The sequence below is a fragment of the Sphaeramia orbicularis genome, chromosome 3 (genome assembly GCF_902148855.1).
Source record: "Sphaeramia orbicularis chromosome 3, fSphaOr1.1, whole genome shotgun sequence".
Classification (NCBI taxonomy): Eukaryota; Metazoa; Chordata; class Actinopteri; order Kurtiformes; family Apogonidae; genus Sphaeramia; species Sphaeramia orbicularis.
The window spans coordinates 5,016,913-5,031,841 of NC_043959.1; the positions used below are offsets into that span (position 1 = coordinate 5,016,913).

The 14,929-nt window shown below is 36.0% G+C and overlaps 1 protein-coding gene across 10 annotated transcripts in view; it reads right to left on the reverse strand.

Annotated features, from left to right (window-relative positions):
* Positions 1-2,729: 2,729 nt before the first annotated feature.
* Positions 2,730-14,929, reverse strand: part of gramd2aa (GRAM domain containing 2Aa) — a 72,444-nt gene continuing 60,244 nt past the window's right edge. For 9 of the 10 annotated variants that reach the window (XM_030160683.1, XM_030160692.1, XM_030160675.1 and 6 more), the window contains 4 exons: positions 13,972-14,149; positions 10,616-10,709; positions 7,642-7,746; positions 2,730-4,367 (listed from right to left, as the gene is read on the reverse strand). In XM_030160683.1, coding sequence (XP_030016543.1) covers positions 4,364-4,367; positions 7,642-7,746; positions 10,616-10,709; positions 13,972-14,149 — 381 coding nt within the window. In that variant the 3' untranslated portion in view covers positions 2,730-4,363. Of the gene's footprint in view, positions 4,368-7,637; positions 7,747-10,615; positions 10,710-13,971; positions 14,150-14,929 lie in introns of those variants that run through there. The other variant, XM_030160736.1, reaches the window with a different exon arrangement.

Genomic DNA, 14,929 nt, shown 5'->3' on the forward strand with positions numbered 1-14,929 from the left:
TATTATTTTAGATAAGGCTTTTATTTTGGAAAACATGTACTCCTTGTACTCTGTAATGTGTGCAAAATGTCAAATATCCACAATACAATGCAGCAAAACCTGTTTTAAAATGAATGAAAAAAAAAAAAAAATTGTTGGGATTGCCTGGGATTTGAATCAGGGTCTTCCTGTTCCATAGGGAGCAGCTCTAACCACCACACTATACACAGACACTTGCAAATATGCACCAGCAAGAGTTTCATAGGGATTTTATTCAATGAGAACAGTAAATAACAAGTACCTCTTCAAAAAAATCGCAATTATTCCATAACCGTAGGTTGTATCTCAAAAATTCTTTCAGTTTTGGATTCTGCAGACTTGTAGGAATTTAATGAGGTATAAATTTTGTGAGAAACATTGGAAATTAATAAGCAGTAATTGCAGAAACGTAGAGTAACTTTCAAAGGCAGATTGCCAACTTCCTGTTGAAGTTAGCTCATGAGTGTAAGTGTATGATTTGTCGGCTCAATCAGACCAACATTTTGGCATTTGTTTCATGTTTCTGTGACATTCCTACTGGCCGCTAGGGCAGGTTTTGTCTATTTTTTAACTACATAGGTGGCGCCACAGAGTCCATTTTGGCACCCAAGGGGTTAATTTTGATATTGAATCAAAGTGTTCAGCAGCCATGACATACATGGCAACTTTGGTGAGTTTTGGAGCATGTTAAGGGGGTCAAATGGCAGTCTAAAGTGGAAAAAGTATGAAAATAAACAAATTGTTAAAAATCAATAACCGTGCATCGTATCTCAAAAATGTTTGCATGTGAGAGTTGTGGTGAGTCCCGTGAACGCATAGATATGTGACATGTGGGGAAAAACTCCAAAGTGAAAAATGAGTTCCAAACATCGCAACTTTGCGGGCTTCTGAAAAAAAACCTAAGACGGTTATGGAAAAAGTACGAGACCACTTTTTTGAGGAGGGTTCACTCTATCTTTTGGTGCTATTTATAAGTCAATACGACATACGGTGTCATATGAGTTAGTTTTAAAAAATTTTATTTTGAAAGGCATATTGCAAACTTCCTGTTGGAGTTAGGTCATAAGTGTCAGTGTATCATTTGTAGTGCTTCATCCGACAAACATTTTGGCATGGGTTCCATGTCTCTACGACATTCCTACTGGCCACTAGGGCCGTTAAGGTTTTTTTTCACATAGGTGACGCTAGAGAACACTTATGGGGTTAATTTTTACATTTGATCAAATTTTTTGCCAGGCCTGACATGTGCCAAATTTGGTGAGTTTTTGAGAACGTTTAGGGGGTCAAATTCCAGTTTAAAGTGACATCGGAAAAATAAAAAACGAACAAAAAACAATAGGGCCTTGCTTGCAGGCAAGGCCTCTCACTGTGTGAGAGGGCCTTACCTTTTGGCTGGGTCCCTAACCCCAATTAAGTTTTATTACTCAACAAATATTGACTGGAATTTAAAAAAATAATTTGACATACACATGACTGGAACCAAGCTTCAACTTTTTCTGCTGTATGGAAAAACCTTGAAACTGTTTAATTTAAAAAGAAATGGTTGATCCACACGTTCACACTGTTTGGGGTGCTTGGTGGAGGTTTGCATTCTCTGAATACTTGTTGCTTAATGTCCTCCCAGGCAGGATTGGCATGGGTGGGTCCAAGGTCTGGTTCCTCTGGTTCTGGTGGTGGATGTGCTGCTCTGGCAGTAGGATGATGTGCCAGTGTGTTCATGATGTGCACATCACTCTGTGGAATGACCTTTTTCACATTATTACCAGTTTCCTGGTGTCACCTCTAAGTGTTGCCATCGGTTCCAAAGCACTAGAAACATGCATACGCCAGCTATGGAGTTGGCGTGGAGGACCGCACATTTCCATGGTCATTTCACTCTTTAGACATCTGAACGTGAGCATGGAAAGGGGCAAACGGCAGGTTTTTGTGTGTACGCATGCTTTATACAGGCCCCAGGACTGGTGGTTTTTGCCACCAGTCTTCCATTTTAGTCTGAGTTTCTGGCCATTCTATGTTCCAGTTTTCTAGTTTTCTAATAAAATTTTTTACTATTGAGTTGTAGATGTTAAAAAATCTCCTTCTGCTCTAGAGTCAAACTTTTAATCAAGTTGAAAACCTGTGAATTTCCAAATTGTATCAAGGAAATGCAAATGACAGAGGAACAAAACGTATTAAAGAGAGATGGAAAAGAAATTAAGTCATTAAATAACCTTAGAGCAATAGGTCTGAAATTTGAAAAACACTTTGTTTCATCATTACAACACAATTGATAGTAATCAAACAGGATGTGGTCATGTCGACTGGGGGCAGGCATCGAGGCAAAATGATGCAATGGTTGGAAAATCATACAACAAATTCTTCATTCAGGGTTGCAGATCCCTTTAAAATATGTGGAACACTTTCTCTAGGTGAAGAAATGGGATGTATGTACTTAAATGTGGACAAAACTAATCGTGAATAGAGGGAATGACAGATGCTTCTTATTGGGATTTTTGGATTTTTGAAACCTATTTCAGTCCTTTTACTGTAATGTTATGGTTAAAGACTTTCCTGGACTTGTAAGACTCAAATACATAGAATAAGAATAATGTGGTGTTAAGTATGCCAACAACTCTTTGTGTTAATTGTAACTTATTGTTGTTAAAGAAAATCTTCTGTGTTCTGACGACGATCCCAAGACAAAAGCCACAAAACAAGATGAGATTCTATAGATTTTGTGTCTATTTAATGAATAGGAAGTTCACAAACTACTAATTAATTCAGAAAAATCACTTAAATAAAATGTACACTGTACAAAAAATATGGCAACAAAGAAACGTAATAGTATAGAGCAGATTTAAAGTTATAAAACATTTCAAATGTATTTTAAATCTGTTAGATTTAGTCTATTTCAAATATTTCAAGGAAGTTATTTGATGTAATTTATTTTAAACTGTAATTTTTCAGTAATTTGTAGTTCTATACAAACAAGTGTTTAGTTATAAAAATATTTGAAGACACTAAATAAAAATGTATGAAAAAAGAGAACTGAACAAAAAGGCATCATTTACTTAAAATAGGCTGAAATTAGGGTACGGGTAACACTGAACTGTATGAAGTTATAAAGTAGAAAACTAAACCGAAAAAGAAACCAGTGTCAATGATTTGGAATTTTGCATTTTTCTTTTTTTGTCATAAAGTAGATACAACTTAAATACATTCTATTCACCTGAATATTTTTTTAAACTATCTTTAGCCCATTTTGTTGCGTAAATGTTGCTCTTCTTATTCACTAAGTTTTGGTTCACTTCATTTATTCAAATACATTGCATTTAGTGTCTCCTTAAATTTTGATAACTAAAAGTTGTAAATCTAAATAAGTTAAATCTAAATAAAGAATTTAAAAAATAGTCATACAACACATGTTTTAAGTGCTGTGGAACTTTAAATCTACTCGGTCACATTAGATGTGACTTTGTGGCTCTAATTTTTACAGCAAGGTTTGATTTTTTTTTTTTTTTTTTTTTTTTTTTTTCTTACTGCATTGAATCAGTTTTAAGTCTTTGGTGACTTCTTTTCAAAAGAATAAAAGAAAAACACAAGTGTCAGACAAAAAAAGCTAAATTAGTTCAACTAAAACAGAATTGGACTTGTCTCTAACCATTTCATTCACATTATATCCAATACAGGTGCTACCAGGTCACAATAAAATAATAGGTAACAACAATCAGTCAAGTTTCTGTGGCCGTTGGATTATTTTCGTTCATAAATACCTTAATGATAATAACACATACTGATTACAGAGAAAAAAATGATCTAAATGTGTAAAACTGTGACAGACATCTGAAGAAATAGGATGCATTTTTAAAAAGTGCATCATTGCAGCAAATGTTTCTGATGTGGGCCAAATCTGCATGTTAAAAACTCCACACATAAACGTGACATGGATGAGTTTCAGCAGCTCAGCCCACAACTCCACGTTTTATGCTCAGTCTTTTCAAGTAATTCATCTCAAGAATCAAGAATAAACTCTGACCTCACCTTCAGCCTTCATCGACAGCTGCTTGCTGTCTGAGGTCACTCTGAAAATGAAATGTCACGGATAGCGATTAGACCATCGTAACCTACAAATAAATAGTCTGTTCGCATAGTCTGGAAGTGATCACTAAGGAGGGGCTCATCTGGTGGCGGGACGGCCCAGAGGACGCCTGTAGTTAGGGTGACGCTGCAGCTGCTGCAGGTTCAGATAGACCTGCTCTGGGTTACAAGCTGGTCCTGGATCGGTGCAGAAGTCGACTCCAAACATCAGTGAGGATAGACAGCAGCCGGTGGGAAGGGTGGAAGGGGTGGGAGGTGACAGCAACAGCTACCTGGACGATAGACACAAACCAACAAATGAACCAGTAGTGAAAAGCATTATCATCCACATATTGTGGTTTTACACTTAAACGTCATTTTGCACCTTCATCATACTGAACATTACAGTTTATTTTTCCACCTTAGAGTTTAATTATACAGATTTGTTATCCAGGTCTGTTTTTATACCTCTAATGTTTTATACATAGTGTGTTTGCTGTTGTGTTCTATTTTTTTAGTGTGTGTCATGCTGCTGTTGCACTGTCATTTCCTAGTTTGGGATCAAAAGAGTCCATCCATCCATCCATCCATCCACCCATTTACCCATCCACCTACTTGTCTGTCTGTCTGTATGTCTGTAAGGGGTGTGGTCTAAGAAGATCAACACCCTATATCGACGTGTGCATAATTATAAGACAAATTATTTTCCTCAGGCAAAATGGTCCAAAAAAGAGACTTGGAAGACAGAGGGATGCAGCACACTTCAAAGATTTGCAAAGATTTTGGGGCATCATCACAGAACAATCAAACGTTTTGTTGCAAAAAGTCAACAGGGTCGAAAGAAAAATGTTGAGAAAAAAAGACTCAAATTAACTGCCGAAGATTTATGAAAAATGAAGTGTGAAGCTACTAGGAACCCGTTGTCCTCCAGTGCTGGCATATCCCAGAACTGTAACCTATCAGGTCCCAGAAGTACAAGATGTTCAGTGCTCAGAGACGTGGCCATGGAAAGGAAGGCTGAAATCTGACCACCATTTAACAAGACACATAGGTTGAAATGTAAAGACTGGGCCAAGAAATACCTGAAGATGGATTTTTCAAGGTTTTATGGACTAATGAAATCAGAGTGACTCTTGATGGACCAGACTGATGGGCCCGTGGCTGGGTCAGTTATGGGCACAAAGCTCCATGTCAATTCAGACACCAGCAAGGTGGAGGTGGGGTTCTGGTATGGGCTGGTGTCATCAAAGATGAGCTAGTTGGACCTTTTTAGGGTTGAAGCTGGACTTAAAATCAACTCCCAGAACTACTGCCAGTTTTTAGAGGACCCTTTCTTCAAGCAGTGGTACAGAAAAAAGCCCACATCTTTCAAGAAGCTCATGATTTTTATGCAGGACAATGCTCCATCACATGCATCAAAGTACTCCACTGCATGAAGGCCTTAAAGATGATAGGAAAATGACATGGCCCTATTGAGAACTTGTGGGCTCTTCTTAAATGAGAGATTCATCATCAAGGAAAACAGTACACCTCTCTGAACAGTGTCTAGGCTGTGGTTGCTGCTGCACAAAAGTTGATCGTCAACAGATAAAGAAATTGACAGACTCCATGGATGGAAGGCTTGTGACGGTTATTGAAAAGAAGGGTGTCTATACTCGTTACTGATTTTAGTTTTTATGGAAATGTTAGAAATGTTTATTTGTAAATTTTGAGTTGTTCATTATTTTCACTTTTACAGATGAAAATAAACAAGTGGGATGGCAAAACATTCATTTTTAGCTTACCGGCTGACAGGCCGTAAGCTATTGTCGTCATGCGGCGTCTGTTGTCATTGTCGTCTGTCATCATCTGTCATCGTCGTCTATTGTCCGTTACAAAAATTTCAATCGTCTTCTTCTCCAAAACTACAATTCCGATTGACTTCAAACTTGGTATACAGCTTCTTTATGATGATGTCAACAAAAGTTAGTGAAATTATTTGGATCCAGATCTGATTCTGGATTTGGTGCGACTTTGAAAAATTCCCCCATTATAGGAAGTGGATCGATGCAATAACTCAGTAAAAATATAAATGACATGAAGTTGAAATTTCTACAGTACAGCACTGATGCAGAGATGACCAAAAGACAATGGCCTCATGCTGATCAGGATCTTCTTCTGGATCCGGGAACTTATGGAAAATTTTACATGGGCTCTTATGGGGAAAACATTTCAATCGTCTTCTTCTTCGAAACTACAGTTCTGATTGACTTCAAACTTGGTATACAGCTTCTGTATGATGATGTCAACACAAGGTATTGAAATTATTTTGATCCTGGTCTGATTCTGGATTTGGTGTGACTTTGAAAAATTTCCTCATTATAAGAGATAGGAAGTGGATTGATACAATAAATCAGTAAGTATCAATGATATCAAGTTGGAATTTAAATTTTTTCCAGATCTGATTGGAATATGACCGAAACATGGGTTATTTCTGTAATATAATAAATACACATAACTGGGTGATAATAAATGGCATCTGGATACATTTCCCAAAGCTTTTAATTTGGCCGGTAAGCTACATGGCCATTGGTCCTATTTTTACAGGCTGTGGTGAGGTCAAGTCTAGTTATTCACACCATAACTAGATGATAAACACAGTTATGATGATCAGACTCAGCAGTGACCAGCCCTATTCACCCACACATTTTAGCATCAAAGGGGCAAAGTTCAATGTCACATGATCAATTCATTTACACCTCATTTCAGTCTACTATGCAGGTATAATGTGTCCCTAAACCCTGTGTGATTCAGACTCTTCTACTCACTTGGTTTGCCCTCACAAGCACCAAGCCTCAATGAAGACGGTATGTTGAAAGAAATGTTCTTATCCTCCAAGTTATAAATCTGCTAAAGGTATTTTATTGACAGTTTTAACTTCCTGTATAATTTGCTTGTTTGGGAATGCTACTATGACACAGACAACATAAGTATAATCAGTAAGCTAACAAGGCCCAGTTTCTTCTACAGAGGAAAACAATGTAAAATGCACACAACATTGTGGGCCATCAGAGGCATCCACTTGGCCCAGTCTTTGAAGTGTTGTCCTCTGAATGATCAGTGTTTTCATTTGGGTGTTTAAATGGTTAATGCGCATCCTATCCTTGTCATTATGGTGTGAGTCCATGTAAATGGAATGATGTCTGTCTTGTTGGAGGTGCTGTAATGAAAAGCTGTGTGATCCTGTAGAACATAAATTTATCCACAGGGACAAATAAACTAAACTAACTTCATGCTCACTTACATTTTATTGTGTGTTTCTGTTTAAAGGGATATAAATACAGTGCGTTAGATTCTAGAAAATAAATCATCTCATATAAAAGGAACTTGAGTCAGATAAGCAGCACTTTTCAGAGTAGTCTACTTTATGTATTTTAAAACTAAATAAACAAAAACAAAGCATCTTCAAGAAATAGAAAACCCGTAGAAACCTGCTCTACACAAATTCAAATTGAACTCACTTTAGAAAGAAAAAGTCAAATGAAATAAAACAAAAGTGATAGAGGTGTAGATGTGGTGTTACTTTACCTCTCTCTGAGTGGCAGGGTAGGGTTACTCAGGAAGGACAGCTGCTGCTCCAGACTGCAGACCCGGAAAGCCAGGTAGCATGATGACAGGATGAGGAGGATGATCCTGACAGAAGAAACACAACACTGAAATCCAGAGGAATGTTACAACACAGACACAGAATCCTCAAAGAGGTGGAAGAGCTACAGTACCTCTGGATGGACACTGGGGGGCAACAGTGGACTTTTTATAAGGATTAACATAAGACACCTTTAACTATGGTGTTAGACTGAACTCCAGAGGATCCTACACTCTACCACTGATGGAGCTCATGTTCCAAACAATTCCTGAATTTAATCTAATTTTCTATAAACTCACTCTTCTCATTTCAGTTCCATTAACCCTAAAAACCCAAATAACCACCACCAAACAAAAACATCTACTGATCTAAAATGTTTAATAACTTTAGAACCAGTAATCCTATCAATACATGTAAATAATTGGTGTAAACTGCAGCTTTTCATCTTTTCATGGTCATCAAATACGATCCATTTAGATGTTCAGTGGCTATGGAGTGAACACGGAAACATCGTCATCTTCTACAACATTGATGTACCAGTAAAACCCATGGATTTGGATCAATGACAGTGGATGGAGACACTTGTTTTATGTTCAGTTATTGATAGCTTTGCTGAAAAAGCCACTTTTTCTTCTGATTTCACTGTCTGATATAATTACCCTTAACTTTAATCTCACCTTTTAAGAACATCTAACTATTTTCCTATATTTATTTTACTGATCATGTGATCAGTAAAATATATACAGGAAAATAGTTGATTTTTACCAAAAATGTTAAATAACTGAACTTAATCCAGTGGTCTCCAACCTTTTTTGGCTCGTGACCCTATTTTAACATCACAAATTTCTGGCGACCGCAGACATTCAAAAGAGAGACTTTTTTTTTTTTTTGCCAAAATTTATTTGTTTTTGATCATTTAATAGTTTGCTATACTACATTGCAAATCAACATTAATTTTAGATAACATTTAAGCTATATAATGTATATCATTATGGGCGGAGGCAGTAAAGCCAGGTGTAGATTACTGCACAAAGTGGGAATTTTATTTTCCTTGGTCAGGATATGTACAGTCAGTCCAACTTGTATTTACAAGGCTGACAATTAATACTGAAAAGTTCAGTTTCAGCTTCAGAGTTTGTCATGCCTTTCGTGTATTGTGATTGTCTCTCTCAACTCACCATATTTTTTATTTTATTAGTATGGTTTTTTTTGTTTGTTTGTTTTTTATCAATTACTAGAAATTTCAGGTGACCCCATTTAATTTCCAGGTGACCCCATATGGGGTCCTGACCCCAAGGTTGAAAAACACTGACTTAATCACTTAAGGTAGGTTACATTTTCTGTTAGTTTTTTCTCCAATTATTTTTGTTTTGAGATAATATCCTTTGTATTTACTCTGAGCTTTTATGAACAACTACATGATCAGTCAATTAAATGTAGGAAAATACCTGGTTTACACTGAAAAATACAAAATGTATAGGATAATGTTAAAATAAATCATGATAAAGTACTTGGTAAAGACATAAAATTTGTTTGGAAGTTGTGACAAAAATAGTTGTGGGTCTTTAAGAGTTAAAAACAAACTGTAAATAGCAGAGCAGAGCAATGAAGGATAGGAGAATTTGGGATTGATTTAGAATGTGTGCAAATGATTTAACATCAATTCTCATATTAAGTTGTAATGCAGTTTAGGTTAAATAAAACATGCAATTAATTTAAACCAACATGGTGCAGATTTTGAGAGACAAAAATGTTGTGTTTAATTCACAAAACAGCTGCAAAGAATAATTTCACACAGTGTCACAGCTGACCCTTTGTCATTTGCCTGAATGAATATTATTATAGGATAATTAGTCCTGAGGTGAAAAAAACACAATCACACTCCAAAGCAAAAAGAAAACTCAGTGGATACGTTTACATCAGCTGATCATTAGTGCATTTTAGTTTATATTGTGGCATGTTTGCCGCAGTGCATTATGGGTAGTGGGTACTATGTTGTAAATGTGTTATTTTTATGCTCAAAAATTCAGCAGGGTTATTGTGTTAGTACTAGTTTTGACTTAATATGTGTATGGCAATGCTTATTGGACTTTTTGTTTATTTTTTCTGTATTTTTGTAATTTGTAAAGTTGCACCCTGAGTGAGAGCCATTGTCAAATTAATGTCAAATTAATAGCACAACTTGGGGTCATACCTGACACTGAGCTAATTTCCTGCCAAATTTCCACCTATGCTATAATATGCTCTTGAAATGCATAACACTGGTCAGAGTTAGGAGAAGTAATCTCTTCTGTGTGAACCTAAAAAAGCCAATCTTTAACACATGTATCTGCTGTTCTATGGGTAAACTGTGTTTTTGCCCCTTCTGCATATAATTAATTAAACATTTTTAGGTTTTTAACTGAAACCATCAATTTGACACTGTCACAAAACTATAGTCTGAATGATTAATTAAAAAAGGCAGCTGAATCCATAGTGACATTGATCATTACTCGCAGTGTAATTTAGACAATAATGTGTGGGTGACAAGACATAAATCTGCCTTTTCCTTTACTGGGAGGTCAAAGGTCAGGAACCAAAATGTGTCAGATCTCCAGGCTGAGGCAATTCATTACTTGCTCAAGGACACTTGAGTGATCTGAGCCTGGAGTGCAAAGGACAGTCTGGTGATCACAGAGTTGCCCTGCAGAGCTAAAGGGCAGATGGAACCAGGAGAGCATGACCAGAACGAGGACAAACCCACTGATGCACCAGGAGGAAGTATGTTCATTAAGAAGTGATAAAGGGAAACGAAAAATACTGAGGCACATTTGAAGAATCCCCATGTTCGGACTGATCAAAGCCTCCACTGTTTCTATGGGAGTGTGTGTAGGTGTGAGTCGGATATAAAGATGTTGTGTTCCTTTGCAGACTCACAGCAGGGTGAAGAACTTGAGCAGCTGGTATTCCATCTGGCCCAGCTCTGCCACCGGCTCTGATAAAAGACCTCGATCTGTCTGCAGTGCTCGTTCTGCAAAACACACACAATTACAATATAAAACCATTAATGCTATTTGACTTGACTGTATGTAGAATGGGCTGCAGCTAATGACTATTTCAACAGTCAGTAAGTTATCGACTACTGTAATGATGAGTCAACCAGTCAGATTAGGAATTGTAAAAAAAACAAAAAAAAAACAAGGGAAATATTCATTATATATTATATGTTCATATATAGGATTAGGTTAACAGCTTTAAAGTCTTCGATCCACAATTGGGTTATCTTTAAACAAGCACAAGTGATCAATCATAAAAATTTATGATAAAATTATAATAAAACAGACAAGTATTGGCCACTGCCAAATTAGCACTTCAGCTGAGGATTATTTTCATTGCTGACTGTTTTGTTATTTAAAAATACCAATTAGAATCCAAAAGCTGCTAATGTCATCCTCAAATGTCTTTTTTGGCACAAAAACTTTAAGATACTGAATTTATTCATAACAGAGGAGGAAGGAAATCAGAAAATATTCATGTTTAACAAGCTGGAATCTTTGCAGTCTTAATTATCAGTTATTCACATAGTTGTTGATTAACTTAGTAGTTGACAATAATTGATTGTTAGAGCTTTATCTGAAATGACATCTTATATGGTATTAGGGCTGCAATGAATGACTATTTCAATAGTTGACTAGTCATCGACTAGTGTAACGACTAGTCGACTTGTCAGATTATGACATACCAAGTACTCAAGAGTTGCAATCAGCAATAAAATAAACATTTCTCCTTAAACAAAAGTGCATGACGTCATTAACAACTTTTCGACTACTAAATTAAACGCTGACTAATTTTGCCATTGACTATTTGTTGACTAATGACTGCAGCCCTGTTCTACATGTTTCATTTTATATACTGCTGCTACTTCTGTTTGTGTAAATCTGAAAGTGTGTGGACAGATTTGCACCTATGAGGGATAAATCAGGGGGAAAACACCCACATTGGAAAATACACCTGCTTCTCCTGCAGCTGCCTCCTGTCCTAAATATAGACTGAATCTGAAGATGGATGATGCATTGTAGTTTCACATTGCTGTGCAAAAATGATGCCAAAATATCACAGTTAGGGGGGAAGGGGAGTTTGACAGTGGTTTGTCATTTTATTCTGAAAAACAGGTCAAGACCACTGACTGGCCAAAATCTTACATCATTTTCAAATTGTTTAGTGTTGTTTTTTTGTTCCTTGCATGGCCTTAGAGTTTTGCAATTTCAGTCCACTCTATGTGCTGTACATATGGCAAAACTGACGATAAAGCTGACTGTAACTAGATATTGTCCTAAGAAAGCCAAAACCTCACTTACTTTCTTAATAATTCAGGTTGGAGGATTATTAACATTTTGAACTGCCTGAGAGCACTGTAGTTGTACAATAATAAAATTAATCTTCAAAAATATAACTTGCCTTATAGCTGTATACAGTTTAAGCAATATTACTACTAAGCCATGCTCTCCACAGATGGACTATGACAGTAATATAAACCAAAAAAAACAATCAGATGTGATCGTCATATCAGACGATATGTAGCAGGGAACTACATAGGTTTATATTTAGATGGAATGTAAAGCCGTTCAGCTGTTGTAGCCGTTAACTGTCCTTAGACTCCTCCGACAGCCGACATTGTTTGTGATAATCGCTCTTTAATCTGCATCCGCCCAAAGCTTTTTTATACAAGCCAGCCACATGATTTAATCTCCATTTGGAGCTTAACGTTTTGTTGCATAAGAGCGACTACATCCAAACGCAAATACTCTCTACCATTTGCTCTCTCACTACACATAGACCCAGTAAACTGAAACCAAATCAAACTGCAACACCATAAAAACACACAACCATACGCATTTGGGTTCAGAAAATCTATTATTTATGTCTTACAATGTGATATACAATAATGAGAAGTGTTAATACTGACATAGTAGTCTGAGCGATGTTATACTGACGGTCCTCACTTCATTGACTTGTGGTTTAATCTGGGTCACACATCTCACTGTCACCAGTTGCCCATAAAACTCTTCATGGATTAGCACTTCCATACTTGGCAGAAGTCCTTAGATCTTAAATTCCCTCTCACATCCTTCTACCTTTAATTAGTGTTGAGATTAATAGCAGGGTTTTCTTAGTTCTGTTTTACCTCCTGTGATCATAGAGGCAGTGCTGGGAGAAGTATTCACATCCTTTTATAAGGTAAAAGTAAAGATATGGAAAAGTTACTATACAATATTAAAAGCAAAAGCTCTACGTGAAAATCCTATTTAAGTGAAAGCATTAGTAATAAAATGTATTAAAAATAGTTTCAGTAAAAAAAAAAAAAAAGAGTGGTTTGGTCTGAATGACATAATCGATTGCCTGGCCACTTAAGTCCCCACCTGGATTTAACAGAGCAAACAGGTAAGAACCTTCTGCTGAATAATTACTGCAGGGATGAATGTGTTTCAGCTCGAACAAGTTCTTTAATAAATCTTGAGACGTTTATTGTGACACTGCACAAGCATTGCTTGCTTGATGCATCAATGAATATGTCTTGTAATCAAAGTTAATGGTGGTACAACACAATATTGCATGTGTGGCTCTTCTTTTTTTAAACACAGTTTTGATACATTCATCTGGTTTTAGACCCAAGTAAAAAGTTACATATTAATATTTAGTTTCTGTCACTGAAAAGAAACTATTGGATTGATCTTTAGGAAAAGCATGCTCATCTATGACTGAACTGTCAGATAATTGCAATTTACTAAGCTTTTTTGTGTACTAGTAATTAAAAATAGAGTTATTTCATGTTTCAGTGTGTTAATGTTTATTTTTTATGCTGCTAGTACCTTCTCTTGTATTAATAGACCCCTGAAAAGCTCAAAATATTGATTTACCTCTTACAAATTCAAAACTACCAAAAAGAGTTGTAAAAAAAAATTAAATACATTTACTTATTTATCCGTAAAGTCTTTGTGGGATCTTAGTTTTTATATCTGCAGGTGAAAGTCAAACAATCACAGTCAAAACAACAAGTAAACCTTGGGAATCTGCATTTAAAATGTGCATAAATGATTATCTCTGTTAAATAAAAAACATGTCCTAGTTGAAGATTTTGAAATGAAGAATGTTTTTCCTTTTAGCCTTTGAGAACAGTGAAACGTTAAACTATTGTTCAAAGTTTATCACAGAACCTGAACATGTGTAGCCTTGGGAAAAGCCTTGGACTTTGTATTCAAACACTGCCGGTGTATGGGGAGGTGTTTTATCACCTTCAAGCAGCGGTTCCGGTTTGAAGGGTGTGTCCACAGCACTCAGACTGCTAGTGGAGTTACCCAGGAGGTCAGGGAGGGAGGAGGACACGGACACCATGGACGGTTTCCTTCTCCACTTTAACACTGATGGAAACTCGTCGACCACCGGGAACTCGTCTGGAGTTGGGAAATCATCCTGTAGATACATAGAGGACAATTTCAAGTTCTAACACTCTCACAAAACTAATCCCAATCTTTTTGTATACGAGTCTGAGTACTGTATATTCTTTTAATACTTCCAATCTATGTATGATCATTTTATTTCTTCTATTTCGATTTTATGTGCTCATGTTTACATGTTTGCCTTTTATCATATAAACTACAGCTGAAACTATTAATCGACTCAAATTGATAAAAAAGAAAAAAAAAATGCTCGATTATAATTTTCCCGAATCAAAGCTTTATTTCCCTAATTTCACTGCCACTAAACATTGGTGTCACACGGACACTTATTGTGACACACATGACACCAAGATCAACACAAAGATGCATGTTAATTCCATCTTAAGTTGTTAGTTGGGTACAAATGTGTGGAGGACTGCAGTGCTCATTTTTATATATACATTTATACTGTTATATATATATATATATATATATATATATATATATATATATATATATATATATATATATATATATATATATATATATATATATATATATACACACACACACACATACATATATACATATATAGTTTTATACTTTTTGTGGTTGTTTCAGCTGGTTCTGGAATAAAGGAGAAGTTGTTTGTCATTTTCAGACATATCTTTAACACATCTTTATGTTTTTTTCCCTCCTATTCAAATAATCATTTATTCTAACTGAGCTGAAGAAAATGTTCAACAGGTTAATCGTTTACAAAAGTAACTGATAGCTGCAGTTCTAATTTTAACACTTCCTGGGTTTGGAACAT